Source organism: Abramis brama (assembly GCF_963993115.1).
Source record: "Abramis brama genome assembly, chromosome: 2".
Lineage (NCBI taxonomy): Eukaryota > Metazoa > Chordata > Actinopteri > Cypriniformes > Leuciscidae > Abramis > Abramis brama.
The window spans coordinates 984,802-998,056 of NC_139964.1; the positions used below are offsets into that span (position 1 = coordinate 984,802).

Consider the following 13,255-nt stretch of genomic DNA (forward strand, 5'->3'; position numbering starts at 1 on the left):
ACCTTAAAATCACACACACACACACACACACACACACACACAGAGAGCAAACTATAGCGGACATGTCACCAGTCTCACTGTAACCGTGAGTTTCCGTTAGCCCCTACGAAAATGATTACTATATATATATTAAATACATATATTTTTTTTACTACATATACGGCTGTTAAACTTAACTTATCATACGGATTATTGCTCCAAAAAGCCATGGTAATCACAAATTAACCATGGTTTTACTATAATAAACTTATAAGGGAGCATATATACATGCTCTTAAGAACAAAACGAAGACTGTCACTTTTTCTTTATTACATAAACTCCAAACTGCTTATTAGTTAAACTTCATGCCTGTTATAGCAAATGACATTACATTATCAAATGTAATTACAGCAGAACGTATTTTATGCAAACCTTAAAGAACCAAGGTACCTTATATGCACAATGAATGAAGCCTATGTTTTTTTGTCATACACATTTGCCACAGCTTTTCATTAGAACACTATACATTTTAAAGTTTAACTTGCATCAATTACTACATCAAAACCAGGTCATCTCTCAATTCCCATTCTGTACAATGAGTTTTATGAGTTTAACGGAAATTCATGTCCTGCAGCAAAAAAACAGTCCTGCGAGCAAAATCCTGTACAACGATCTTCGGAGTAAAAGCCCAGCAATTCCCCTCGTCTTCCTCTTCCCCTATACCCTGGTGGATAGGACTTGAAAAGCTCCGAGCATTCCCTGATGCTGTAGATCTGTCTGAATTCTTCACAGTAGTCCTGAGAGAACAGTTGACCACACCTTAAAATGTAAAGACAAAATATAGAAAAGATATAAGTGTGGAGATTCAAGTTTAAATGTCACATACCACAAATTTCAATCCAAGAAATGTGCATCGAACGGGAAAAAACATCTTACTGTCTAGCCAGGCAAAGTGTGCTGCTTTCCGAAAACTTTCATTTGTGACCACATCCCTAAACCACCTGCACACCAGTGAAAGGGTCAAATATGCAGCATCACCAGTTACTAAAACAACTTCCTTCAGGATCTCGGAAATTATTTCATGGGGAAGCTGTTGAAACAAAAAAACATTTTTATTTATTCTTTGGATATAAATGTTGTTGACAAAAATATAAACCCTGGTTCAGACAAACCTGATAAATTGTTGTCATAACTGCATGCTCTGAATAAAATAAGAAATAAATAGATTAATATTCTCTTATAACGATAATATTAAAATAAATATCCATTTAAAGCTCCAACACACATTAGCCGAAACTAGAAACTAGCAAGATACCAAAACAAACGTGCGGCCGATTGTTTGCATTTTTTTTTTTTTAAACCAAGCATTGATGTTTTACAATAAGTGATACATTGATCCTAATTATTTTGTGTCAGGATTGCATTAGTGACATTCAGTAACATCTGTGTATTTTTAGTCAATGAATGTAAGTGTCTGCGCTGATAATGGCCCTTCCCAAATGGTACCCTTAGCAGTAGTGGTCTTCCTATGTCTTCCTTCCTCCGCACTTTCGCAACGCAACGCTGCTTTGACTGTCGGGAAGTCTGCAGTGGAGCTCGCATCAGTGTGGGCTCAGCAAAAGTGTGCATCAAGGGCACACTGCTGTCTGAAAGTGAGCTGAGCTAAAATGTTTTTAAATGGCTTTAATGCTGATGTTAACTGATATATATATATATATAAAATGATTCATGGCGCTGACTCTCTATCCAGGCTCAGATAAACTCCATCTTTGCATTTGACCACTCAAGCCCTAGTTGGCCCCGCTTTGTACCAAGGTATTCAGTGGACCAGAAACCCTTGGCCGTCGACCCAGAGGAAGCCCCAATGAGGCACGATCAAGCCCCAGAAGTGGCTATTGGACGACCAATATAGTACATAATCTATCAAATTTCATATCTGAAAAACTTTGTAGCTGTAACAATTATAAAATGATTAGTTCTTAATGAATGTATGTGCACAATAAATTACCTGCTTTGCCTGAATCTCCCGGAAGACATTGCCTTTTGTATGGTTGAGCGCTAAAAGAACAAATGACAAGAGGTAGGTAGGTACATTGGTAGATCTAGTACACATATAGTAATGTTTAATGTAGGAAACATGCAAACAGCTACATACATTTGCAGAGTGAAGTTATCCAGTATAAGAGCACACCACCACCTCCTGATCAGAGGCATGTCATCCTGATTTTTTTTTTTTTAAATAATAATAATAATAATAATAATATACACAATAATTATGGATGTCTGTTTATTTAACTTGAAGGATGTAATGAGGTAATGACATACCTCTGTGAAATCAAATCGGAGCCCCAAAGCCATGTATAGAGTGTACTGTTACAATTCACAAAGTGCAAAAAAATTAGCAGGGTATAACTTACAATAATTAACTACAATAACAATTAAAATTGAACCTACCATCAGTATGTAGATCCCGCAGTTGTTCCCACCTGCCTGCTTCGGTATTCCCTGTGGCTTGGATTAAAACAAGTACATACATTTACATTCACAGATTTCCATCACATCAGTAAACATTATACTTTGTGTAATGAAATAGACTTTTGTTTGCATTTAAATGAAATGTTTTACTTCAAATGTAATCGCAGTTTTCTCTGTCCACTCTCGGGCGTCAATGAGTTTTGCAATGCTCCTGTAATAAAAAAATAAATAAATAAATAAATAAATAAATAAATAAATAAATAAATATGTTTAGAGATGTAGTCCTTAATGTTAATTAAACTATTTATCTATATTATACTATCTTATATCTATATACTATCTTTGCAAACAAGGGTCATATCTGTGGTTTGTTGATGCATAACTGTTTATGCACTGAAAATTCAAGTGAACACAAAATATAAGGTAATGGACAAAATGGTGGAAACAAAAAAGATTACAGTTTAAAACAGAACCACTGTAATCTATGGAAGCTTGTTTCCGCCACTGAATAAAACATTTTAAAAGATAATTGCGACTTTTTATCTCACAATTGCGAGTTTACATCTCGCAATTCTGACTTTATATCTCACAATTCTGAGAAATAAAGTCAGAAGTAAACTCGCAATTGTGAGATAAAAAGTCGCAATTATCTTTTCTTTTTTTTTTTTTTTTTTGTGGCGGAAACAAGCTTCCACTGTAATCTCTGAACACATGCTGAACATTTCTAAAACCTGAAAGTGTCAATGTATGGTCCAAATGCTGCTTGTTGCATAGAATCGAGAAAATACATTTCTCTGGTCTTTGGTTTCATAATCTGTAAAATGCACAAGCAATGCTGTACACAAACATCTCTGTAATGTTTTTTATGTAATGAATGGTAATTCAAGTAAATTCAAAATGAAGTAAATTCAACAGCACATTGTTTAGTACACATTAGATTATCCTTTAGATTATTGGATATTGATTAAATTACAACTTACTGTTAACTTCGTTCTCATATAAATTCTAATACTTCCACACAGCAGCCAGTGGCCAGGTACCCAAGCTGGCAGAGCCACAAGGTCTGTTTGGCTGACATTAGCCTACAATTTATGTAGAAACATATCAGAGCCTAGGAACTATAATGTTCTTTATATTCAGCTATAGTAAAATCTTTCACCGAACTCACCGGAAGGGACAACTCTATGAAACAAGAGAGTGGTGGAAGCCAGGTTGCTACGACGTAGGAATTAGCAACATACACACTGATATCCTGTAATGAAGAAACAATTATCAGATGCATACAAATGTATCCGGTTTTCAATAACATCATTATCATCTCTCAATGCAAATCAAACTAGCTTTTAGGCTAACTGAAATAAAACCATGCCAATCTCTAGGTATGGTGAAGGCTATGTGATGATGTGGGGCTATTTTAATTCCAAAGGCCAAGGGAACTTTATCAGGATGCATAGTATCCTAAAAAAAAAAAAACAAACAAAAAAAAAAACTTAAAAATAAAAATCTGCCTGCCTCTATGGGAATTTAACATAGGGGTGGACTCACTTATGCACCCTGTATTTTAAGGAAGAACATTTATTTATTTATTTACGATACATTATTAATTCACAAAGAAAATTGGTGTCCTTAAAGGTTGGATTTTTCCTAATTTTTTTAATTAAGGCATTAAGTTCAATTTCCAAAATATGATTTTTTATTCCTCTTTTTAGTCAACTTTAGCATGGGTGTATTCACTTATGCATAGCACTGTATATACACACACACACACACACACATACATATATATAAACAAGCATACACACAGTGATAATAAATTACCCAAAATTATCTTTCCATTGCAATCAAACTGTAATTCAGTGTTCTCATCTGTACATTTTCTTAACTGCTTCACAACCGTATTGTTCCGTGCAACATTTTTATGGTGCAAAATATTTCTTGCAAGGAATATGTGGGATGATGGTTTCATCATGTTGAGGAAGTAGTTCTTTTTCTTCATATCTGAAAAGAGTTGCTCAGCTGTCTGACTGTTTATTTTTCCTGCAAGCTCCGGGACAAGGCCAATCTTTCTCAAGGAATCCCTAAGATCCTTACTGTTATTCTGATGGAACACATCAGACAAGACATAATGGTCACATGAACCAGTAACAGGATGACCATCTTGATCTGCTGGTTCTTTCCTGTGGTTAAGCCATGGCAAACTGACTTTCAAGTCATTTTCTGATGCCTTCTTGATATTTTCTTCAGATGGTTGCAGTAATCGACCCTCAAAAGGATTAAATAATTTCTTTGAAGGATGGTTTGCATGCGAGGCTAGTCCCCTTGGGTAGTCGTACACAGTAACATTGGGAACATGTTTCCATGAAAGCAGGAGATCAGCATAATCACGAGGGCTCTCTGCTCTGATGTTAAATTTCACAGAGTACACAACCCCACAAGGGCAGGTTATAACAGCCCAGCCACCTAAGTGAAAGACATGTCAATTCATAATCCATGAATACTCAATATGTCCATCTTTATACATTTTTATAATTAGAGATCTTAAAATTGACAAAAATCACATCGCCTCAATTTGAACAGCAAAATGATTATGTAAACAAGACCTGTTATATCAATACTTTTATGCCACCCTAATACATACAGTAACTGTACAGTCTGACTTACCAGATGCACCCCACACTTTTTCAAAAACCTTGTTGTACGTGACTCTATTTGACATCCTCTCTTTTAGTCGGATAATTAAATCCATTTTAGAACCTTTGTGATCTATTCCACATCCCATACAAAGAGCCCTTATTTCCTCAACCTAGCCAAAAAGAAAAATTGTAACAAAATTATTACACATCATGACAAAACATCTCAATTAAAATATTTTTGTGATGAAACAAACCATACCCGGAGATTTAGCAGCTCATCTGCAAGCCTTTCTTCTGTAAGTGGAACGTCATCCTCAGATGAGTCTTGTGACACATGAAGCTTAGCGTACTCTGTGTTGAGAACGATGTTGGATGATCTGGTATGAATACCAATCCATGGTGCCCAAAAGCTGTAGCTTGGGGGCACAACGAAGGGGTTCCTCATCCCACCTAATAATTAAAGAGAAAGAAGTTAAAATGCGGTTAAAGAAAGAAACTTAGGTAAAAGGCTGTATATCTGAAAAGTGATGCGAGACATACTTGTATAAAAACCTCGGCTTATCATCTCTACTGTTACTGCCTCCCAAAACTTCTCACTATCCACGTAGCCATCATAATTTGGTGGAGGGGGGTCAATTTCACTCACTACAATCAATTAATAAAATTAAACAAAGACTATAGTATTTCAAAGTAGGATATATTTAGATTACATTCATTTACATTTCAATTTATGCATGAATGCAATTTATGCCCATGAAATGATAGGATTATGAAAATGTAAAAAAAAAAAAAAAAAAACTTTACAATGTGGATGTGATTGGATAAATATATTTAGTGAATAAATTAAGAAACTATAGTTATAAATAAACATTTAAATATATCAAACTATAATGTTTAAACATACCAGGCATGCCAAAGGCTCCTTTTTGTGGAGATCCATGACGACTACACTTGGGCAGTGCCCACAAGTGACACAATTGTAATGATAATCCAGTTCTGTCATGGCCTCAAAGTGCAAATAGGCTTGTAAAACAAGTTCATTTTTAGGAAAAGGCCCACCTTCAATTGAATGTAATGTTTCCATTACCCTACTTACTGCCATACTATTCTGGAATTAAACAAGTTAAAAAATACATTGAATTAATGAATTGAATGAAAAAAAAACAGCGACTTTAAAAGTTCATAGGAAAACAACGCATTGGGATTATGACATACTTGTTTCCTTGCATCTCCAAACCACTTCTGGTCAACCATCATACACAATGTTTCTTCTGCCAGATCAGTCTGTATTTGACCAACACGAGGACAATAGGATAAAGACTGCAAGTGGTCACACTCAAATGGCAGAATACCACTTCTGTGGGCAAAGTCTCTGGTAACACAGCACTCATCCAATTCACACTCAGACCTTTGTGACTCTCCCCAGGTGTTTTTCAGGACATGGATTGGAGTGGATGCACCATGGAAAGACTTTAACAGCAAAAATTCAATTTTTGTCATCAACACACTGGCATCTTAAATACCTTTTGGATGATACAGTCTCCCTGCATTCAGTGTGTCGTCTTTGGATGTGCTTTCTTAAGTTGTTTTTTAATAATGTCAAATTACAGTGCACACACACAGCTGTATTAGGCTTCACATTAGCAGTCCTCGGACCTTTTTCTTCTTCTAGTGGAGTTGCTTGAAACAACATGTTTAAAGGTCAGTCTTTACTACTGCACTTTAATGTTACTAATGTTTTAAGATCACTGTGCATACTTACTTTTATACAGTATATTATATTAGGGTTGCAGCAGTATGACAGTTTCATGGTTAAAATAGAGTTATATCTCACACATCTGCTTATTTAAAGTACTGTAATGTACTATTGCTCTATATCAATTCTTAAATCCCGAGATCAAGGTTTTAGCCCATGCTATTTTCAGTAGATGCCCAACTTAACGCTATTTGCTGCATTCCTTCCATCCGTAAACTGTGATGAGCTTTGTTTCTAGTCAAAAATATAGCAAAAAGAGGTGGGCAGAATATCCAAAAGCTGTATGCAAGTAAAAGTACTTATAGAAATAATTACTTAAGTATATGTAATAATATTTATTGTTTTTGGAGTAGGAGTAAAAAATGATCCAATGACAAATGATTTTTAACAATATTAGATATTTAAAAATGACTCTCACATTTTACTGAGCAGGACCAGATACCATTAAACCACAATAATTTCTGAAACTGTTTTTGTACTGTGAAAATCTCATACCACTGCAACCCTGAGTAGTACAAGTTTACAAGTCGGTTACCTGTAGAACACTGAAGTTCAGATTCAGGTGTAACTGCTGGCTTGCTCCTATTATCCATCAGGTTTTTGGTCCTCATGTTTGGAAGAGATTCTTATAAAGCAATAGAGATATTACCAGATACAACAGATCACTCAACATGGAGAGGATTATGCCAAATAAATATGTGACATTTTGTTTTTGTCAAGAAGTCTGACCTCTGTTTGAAGAAGCGGAAGATGTCGATGTGGGATCTTGTCTTTTTGCTGTATCACAAAACCTCTCCACTTTCAATGCAGGGCTCTCTCTAATGCAGGATTCAGCTCCAAACCTCTGTGCTACTGAGCTGCACTCGTGCTGTATGCTCAGACCCACTGCAAAATCAACAATTATTCATAAAAAATATTGAGAAATTATTAATTCATTCAAGCTTTAACAATTCAGTAATTTATTGCTCTCAAAAAAATTAAACATTGCTTTAAGAAAATGAAACATATTGCTTTTGTATAACAGAACAAGTTCTTCAAGATTCAATTACCCGTGTCTTTATTCATGACATTCTCAATATGCATGTCTGAAGTAACTCCTGGTTCAACACAAGGCTCATGGTGGCTTAATATGTGGGTCATTAATTGTGACCTATTAATAACGGTGTTCTCCCAAAAGCAGCAGTGAAAATGTGCCTTTTCTCTGCACTGGTTGCTGCATTTGACAATGAAGAAATCTGAAAATGAATGAACTAAGGACATTACCAAGCAAACTTAATTTAATATGGTTATAGTTATTATTTAATACAAATCATCAATTTGGAAAACCAAACCTTTGTATCTTACTGCGGTCTCAAAATGTCTACGAACATGGACATGTACCATGTGCGAAATACTGTTCGTATAGTGACAAAATGGGCACAGTTTAAGAGTGGACTTCATATAAACTTCATGTTTTGCTCTGGTTACGACGGTGTGGTGCCCCATGTTTGTTAAAAAAGATAAGAATCTCACAAATTCTAAGAAGGAAAAAAAAAAAAAGAACAGTTTAATTATATCATCTGAAAGACACTGAGATATGCTTAAGCAATTATTCCAGATTTGATTCTCGAACATCATGTTACATTTTTAAATATATTTATATAAATCTACACAACCATTTTTCCTCACCAGTTGTAATCGCAATCAACGTGGAGTCAGACAATGTCTGGTGGAGTACATAGACTGTAAACAGGTGGCGTATCGTTCGTTCGTTATACTGTTGCTGCCGCCGTGCCGTTCATCACAAACTGCCCCCTGGGGGGTCGGAGGAAAATGGCAAAGGCGGGAACAGAAAAATAGGGGCGGGGCGACACGTGTCGCTCCGCCCAAAAGTGTCGCCAACTCCTCTCCTGATCCGGAGGCGCGGGCGCGCGCACACACACACATGAAAAAGTGACATCAGCATCGAACAGCCAATCGCATGCCCTGAAACAAGAGAATCGGAATTCACTTCTCGCGAGAGACTAATTCAATACTCTCATCTGAAGATTCGATTGAAGAATATAAAATACATAAATGCATTTAGACAGCAAGAAGAAAATATCTGGCTATAACAAGAACATGTGTTTGTCTTATTTATACTCCACAATATAAACTAAATAATTTATTTAATAAAAAAATTCAGTAAAACGTCAAATTGTATAACAAATTAAAATAACTTTTAAGTTTAAAATGCTATTTATTCCTTGGACACAAAGCTGAATGTTCAGCATCATTACTCCAGTGACACATGATTCTTTGGAAATCATTCTAATTTGATTAAATGCCCAAGTAACATTTTTTATTATCAAAGGATTATCACCATCATCCCTGGAATAAATAACATTTTTAGATATTTACATACAATTATTTTAAATTGTAAAAAATAACAATTTTGTTTATTTTTATTTTTTGCATAAGATACTTATTTCAAAAGCTATATACATATCTTTCTTACCAGTCTTAAACTTTTGTGCCTGTGTAGACTGTCTGACAATTTCTTATAAAAAGAGCATTTTTATCAGACATGTCTTAGGTTCAGTAATGTCACTGTAGTGTAAAGGTACAGGTCCTGTTCATCTCCAGTAAACACACAGGAGCCTGCTAAAGAAACTCTCCTTCAGAAGATCTCAGACGGAGATTAGAGGATTCTGCATCTGAAGTCTTCATCCTCTGAGTGCAGCTGATGATGTTCTGTAGTGTATGTACATTAGTTGTGTTAATGCAGTTTACTTAGTCTAGTCTTGGTAGGCCAGTAAACAAACAACACAAAAGGGTTTGTCTCTGTTAAGGTCTTAAAACTGTGGCTTGCAGTGAACCATCCTATTGGACACTGAGAAGAAGAGCAAAGGACAAGGTGGATCAGCAACTGCAGACGACACAAACTACAGCTTAGGGAGAGGAGTTGGGCAGCAGGCACAGTGGCAATACCTGTCAGTGTCTAACTGAGGATGAAGACTCATTTATGGACTGTGTCTCTCGTGTTGATGAGACTGAAGGAGTCAGTATGGCAAGTGCAACTCAGCATGCGAATGGCCCTCTCCCTGCATCCTTTCATGAGGCGACACAATATACAGAGTTGAGGACAAGCCCTTACACTCCTAAACTAGACCAGGCAAACAGTCACGGCTACATCGACGGCAAAGCTTCTAAGCTCCAGAACATCATGTCATTCAAGGGTGAAGTTTATGTTGCTTACAGTTCCTTCAACAGCCAGGAATCTGTCTTTCTTTCTATTTGTCAATCAGCAACAAAGGGAAACGGAAGAGCAACAGCAGACCTGGTGTGAGAGTCTCCCCAGCTTTCAAGGTACATTATTAGTTGTATCTGGCTGTTGGGTGTGCTCAAATGAAAATGCTTTTTTGAAGTTTGTAAGTTATGGGGTAATGCCCTGTCGCAATTACACATATTACAAGTGCAACCGACCCAGTCCACCTTCCTCAGCTCCAGTGCGTGTGTCTGAGGCAGAGCATTACGGAGATGGCTGGAGTGTTGATCCACCTAACACACGAGGTACAAGAGCATAATCAGAGATGAGTAACACATTCACAGAATTTAAATGCAATATAAAACTGAATAACATCATATTTTTGTTCAATCCATAGAGCATATAGATATATATATATACACACATATAATTACATTATCTGTTCAATCAACAGTGCAAACCTTTTCTGTCCTGAGACCTTCAGGGAACCACCAAGGAAGAGAGGATTTCATCAGCATTTAAGTTTTTAGTTACCAAAATCCAGTCTTGAGTATTGTACCACGCAAGTCATTTATCGATTTAAATGATCTTCTGTATTGCAGCAAGGGCAATTCTGGAAACACTAGAAGAAATGGACATGAAGATCAACCACCTGACTTCACTGGTCCAGTCTCTAGTGGGAAACAGACGCTTTCTCCCGCAGATGCAGAATGACGAAGAGGATGACGTCTTTCCACTCGCATCTACTGAAGAGCTAGACCGGCTGGAACAAAGGTTAGTTGACAGAGGGTTTATGCAGAGAATGGTAAGAATCAACTGAATTTTCGACCTACAACTACTAATGAAATGTACTGTGCATGTTTACACGCTTGGCAAAAGTCTGAAATTATCAAGAATTTGTTTAAAAAATAAAAAATAAATAAATAAAAATAAAGAAGTTTCTTCTGCTCAGCAAGGCTGCAATTTATTTGATCAGAAATAGTGAAAACAGTAACAGTTAAATATGATTAAACCTTTCCATTTTAATATATTGTCAAATGAATTTTTTCTGATCAAAACTAAATTTTCAGCATCATTACTCTGAAATGTGTCACATTATATTCTAATATTCTGTTTTTCTGATTGGTTAATAGCAATTATTATTGGTGCTCAATTATTGATAATGGTTCTTATTATTATCAATGTTAAAATAGTTTTTGCTGCTTCATATTTTTGAGGAAACAGTTATCCTGTTTTTAGGATTATTTGATGAACAGTTCATTATATAATGAACAAAATTTATTTGCAATGTGAATCTTCTGAAATGTAATAAATGTATTTGTCATTTTTTAACATTGCTGATTAAAATGGTTACTTACCCTAAACTTTTGAATGGTACTTTATCACAGTTTCCACAAAACTATGAAGCAGTTGTTTTTCAACATTGATAATAATCAGAAAGGTTTATTGAGCTGCAAATCAGCATATTATAATGATTTCTGAAGGATCAAGTGCTGCTGAAAATTTGTAAAGCAGGAATTGCTTTTCATAATAGAAAACAGTTCTTATAAATAATATCAGAATATTACTGTTTTACTACGTTTTTGAATCAAGTCAATGAACAGGCTTTCAAAAACATTACAAAATATGAATTATTCCAAACTTTTGACGGATACTAAGAAAAGTACAGAAGAGGTCCATCTATATGCTAAAATATTACTTAAAATGTACCTGTTGAAGGTGAGCAGATTATCCATTAGTTGCGGGCCAACAATGAAGAAGACCGTGTGGAGAATCTGCTTCAAGGTCTTCTTCACCACGAGCGTCGCCCGGGAACTGAGCTGGAGCGGGAGAGGAGACCAGCGGGGAATAAGGTCATCGAACACCGGCTCACTCTTAATAGGCAAGTTCAAATGTTGTACAGATATGCATTAGATATTGCGGGAAGTTAGTCAGGTACGTTACAAGTAGGCCTACTTGCTAACATGTTCATATGAGATAATAATCAAACATGTGGTAATACCAACAGCAACGTGCCGTTTTCAAAAGTAGTTAGCAAATATAATAGCTTGTTAACAACTTAAATGAGGTTTAAACGTTCAGTTAAAAAAGTCTTGGCCAACCACAGAAACGTGCACGAAACACTATAGTTACCTAACAGGTGATTTCAATCAACATAACGTAATTTCAAAGTTATTACATAACCGCACAATCACAAACGCAATTAGTATAAAAAAAATTTGATTTATACATAAGCCAATCTTTCCTCACAGCTCGTCAGGACACATTCTCCATGCAGCATCAGCAGCGCATGGTTTTACGTAGCAGACACTCATTTTAGGCGGTGTTTGTACAACTCATTGACCACAGTACATCGAAAGTAAACATAACCGGAAATAAGTGATATGTATTGTTTCCAAACGGAAGTGCGTCACGGAGTTCAGTGCAAGTGGTCCATTTACCCGTAGTTTAGAATAAGTTTAGCTTCCGTTCCTCACTCCACTCCAAGTGAAACGGAGTAATAGTTTCTTTAATATCCACTGCATTCTTTCATTACATAAGGGTTAATGCCCGACGAGGTGTCCATTATCAGGTATTAATGGACGACGGCGAGGTGTGAACCGTCCGACGCGCAGCGGAGTCCATTAATACCTGACAATGGACACCTCGAAGGGCATTAACCCGCTTATACCATGGTCACTTACGAAAGAAAGAAATATTTAATCAATTAATAATACTTTAATGTGTTCGTGAGGGTTTTTATTTATTAAGTTGAGCGCACTATTTAATATCTCCCGTATACAGGCGTTGCCAAGCAGCGTGGCCACAGCGACCCGACCGCAGCCGTTGATCAGTGAGTTTGAGCCAGCGCAATCATTTAGAACTGTCATCAGGCAAATTGACAGGACGCCTTTCCTAGGTGTACATTATCACTTTTTAATGGACACCCTGCAGCCAATCAGAATCGAGTATTCACCCAGACCATGGTATAAAGTGTTATAATAAGTCTTAGCTGTTATAATTTACAGTTCAATCCTTAAGGTTCAACCATTAGATTATAGATTGATGCCTAACATTCTTTATACTCATGTAAATAAAAGCAGGTTTCCTGTGGATCCTTAAAAAGTTTTTGTCTTATATGATGTGTAGTTTTATTACATGGCTTGGTTGAGTTCTGATGTAGAATATGCGGTGTGTTATCTCTTG

At 36.1% G+C, this 13,255-nt stretch overlaps 3 protein-coding genes across 6 annotated transcripts; all 3 read right to left on the reverse strand.

The window, feature by feature from the left end:
* Positions 1 to 281: 281 nt before the first annotated feature.
* On the reverse strand, positions 282 to 3,758 carry LOC311077516 (uncharacterized protein). 2 transcript variants are annotated; one of them, XM_084106060.1, is made up of 10 exons: positions 3,623 to 3,758; positions 3,435 to 3,536; positions 2,605 to 2,665; positions 2,434 to 2,490; positions 2,305 to 2,349; positions 2,135 to 2,199; positions 1,988 to 2,037; positions 1,152 to 1,180; positions 916 to 1,069; positions 282 to 798 (listed from the first exon to the last, which is right to left on the reverse strand). In XM_084106060.1, exons 4-10 carry the CDS (start codon positions 2,434 to 2,436, stop codon positions 590 to 592), a joined length of 555 nt encoding a protein of 184 aa, XP_083962186.1. In that variant the 5' UTR covers positions 2,437 to 2,490; positions 2,605 to 2,665; positions 3,435 to 3,536; positions 3,623 to 3,758; the 3' UTR covers positions 282 to 589. The 2 variants fall into 2 exon arrangements, with proteins under 2 accessions (XP_083962186.1, XP_083962187.1); XM_084106061.1 differs by lacking the exon at positions 2,305 to 2,349.
* Positions 3,759 to 4,087: 329 nt separating this feature from the next.
* Positions 4,088 to 6,299, reverse strand: LOC311077483 (HMG domain-containing protein 3-like). Its single transcript, XM_084106015.1, has 5 exons — positions 5,992 to 6,299; positions 5,628 to 5,732; positions 5,347 to 5,537; positions 5,116 to 5,257; positions 4,088 to 4,914 (listed from the first exon to the last, which is right to left on the reverse strand). The coding sequence occupies exons 1-5, from the start codon at positions 5,996 to 5,998 to the stop codon at positions 4,160 to 4,162; spliced, it is 1,200 nt and encodes a 399-aa protein (XP_083962141.1). The 5' UTR covers positions 5,999 to 6,299; the 3' UTR covers positions 4,088 to 4,159.
* A 10-nt stretch (positions 6,300 to 6,309) lies between these two features.
* Positions 6,310 to 11,945, reverse strand: LOC311077492 (uncharacterized protein). Of its 3 annotated transcripts, none has more exons than XR_014604899.1 (9): positions 11,780 to 11,945; positions 10,531 to 10,832; positions 9,320 to 10,362; positions 8,512 to 8,808; positions 8,175 to 8,360; positions 7,893 to 8,078; positions 7,573 to 7,728; positions 7,379 to 7,468; positions 6,310 to 6,767 (listed from the first exon to the last, which is right to left on the reverse strand). XR_014604899.1 is itself a non-coding variant. In XM_084106024.1 (9 exons), exons 5-9 carry the CDS (start codon positions 8,458 to 8,460, stop codon positions 6,574 to 6,576), a joined length of 912 nt encoding a protein of 303 aa, XP_083962150.1. In that variant the 5' UTR covers positions 8,461 to 8,808; positions 9,320 to 9,694; positions 9,793 to 10,362; positions 10,531 to 10,832; positions 11,780 to 11,945; the 3' UTR covers positions 6,310 to 6,573. The 3 variants fall into 3 exon arrangements, 2 of the variants coding, with proteins under 2 accessions (XP_083962150.1, XP_083962151.1); XM_084106024.1 differs by having other exon boundaries at positions 8,175 to 8,808; positions 9,320 to 9,694; positions 9,793 to 10,362; XM_084106025.1 differs by lacking the exons at positions 9,320 to 10,362; positions 10,531 to 10,832; positions 11,780 to 11,945 and having other exon boundaries at positions 8,175 to 9,308.
* Between the last annotated feature and the right edge of the window lie 1,310 nt (positions 11,946 to 13,255).

Coding starts and splice junctions, on each gene's coding strand:
- LOC311077516 (XM_084106060.1), bottom strand. Junction 1,070..1,151: donor TTATGACAACAATTTATCAG/GTTTGTCTGAAC, acceptor TTGTTTCAACAG/CTTCCCCATGAAATAATTTC. Junction 799..915: donor ACACTTTGCCTGGCTAGACA/GTAAGATGTTTT, acceptor TTACATTTTAAG/GTGTGGTCAACTGTTCTCTC.
- LOC311077492 (XM_084106024.1), bottom strand. CDS start 8,460: ATGATGTTCGAGAATCAAATCTGGAATAATTGCTTAAGCATATCTCAG. Junction 8,079..8,174: donor GACCGCAGTAAGATACAAAG/GTTTGGTTTTCC, acceptor ATTCATTTTCAG/ATTTCTTCATTGTCAAATGC. Junction 7,469..7,572: donor TTCCGCTTCTTCAAACAGAG/GTCAGACTTCTT, acceptor TTGCTTTATAAG/AATCTCTTCCAAACATGAGG.
- LOC311077483 (XM_084106015.1), bottom strand. Junction 5,538..5,627: donor AAGCCGAGGTTTTTATACAA/GTATGTCTCGCA, acceptor TTTAATTATTAG/GTGGGATGAGGAACCCCTTC. Junction 4,915..5,115: donor AAAAGTGTGGGGTGCATCTG/GTAAGTCAGACT, acceptor TCTTTCACTTAG/GTGGCTGGGCTGTTATAACC.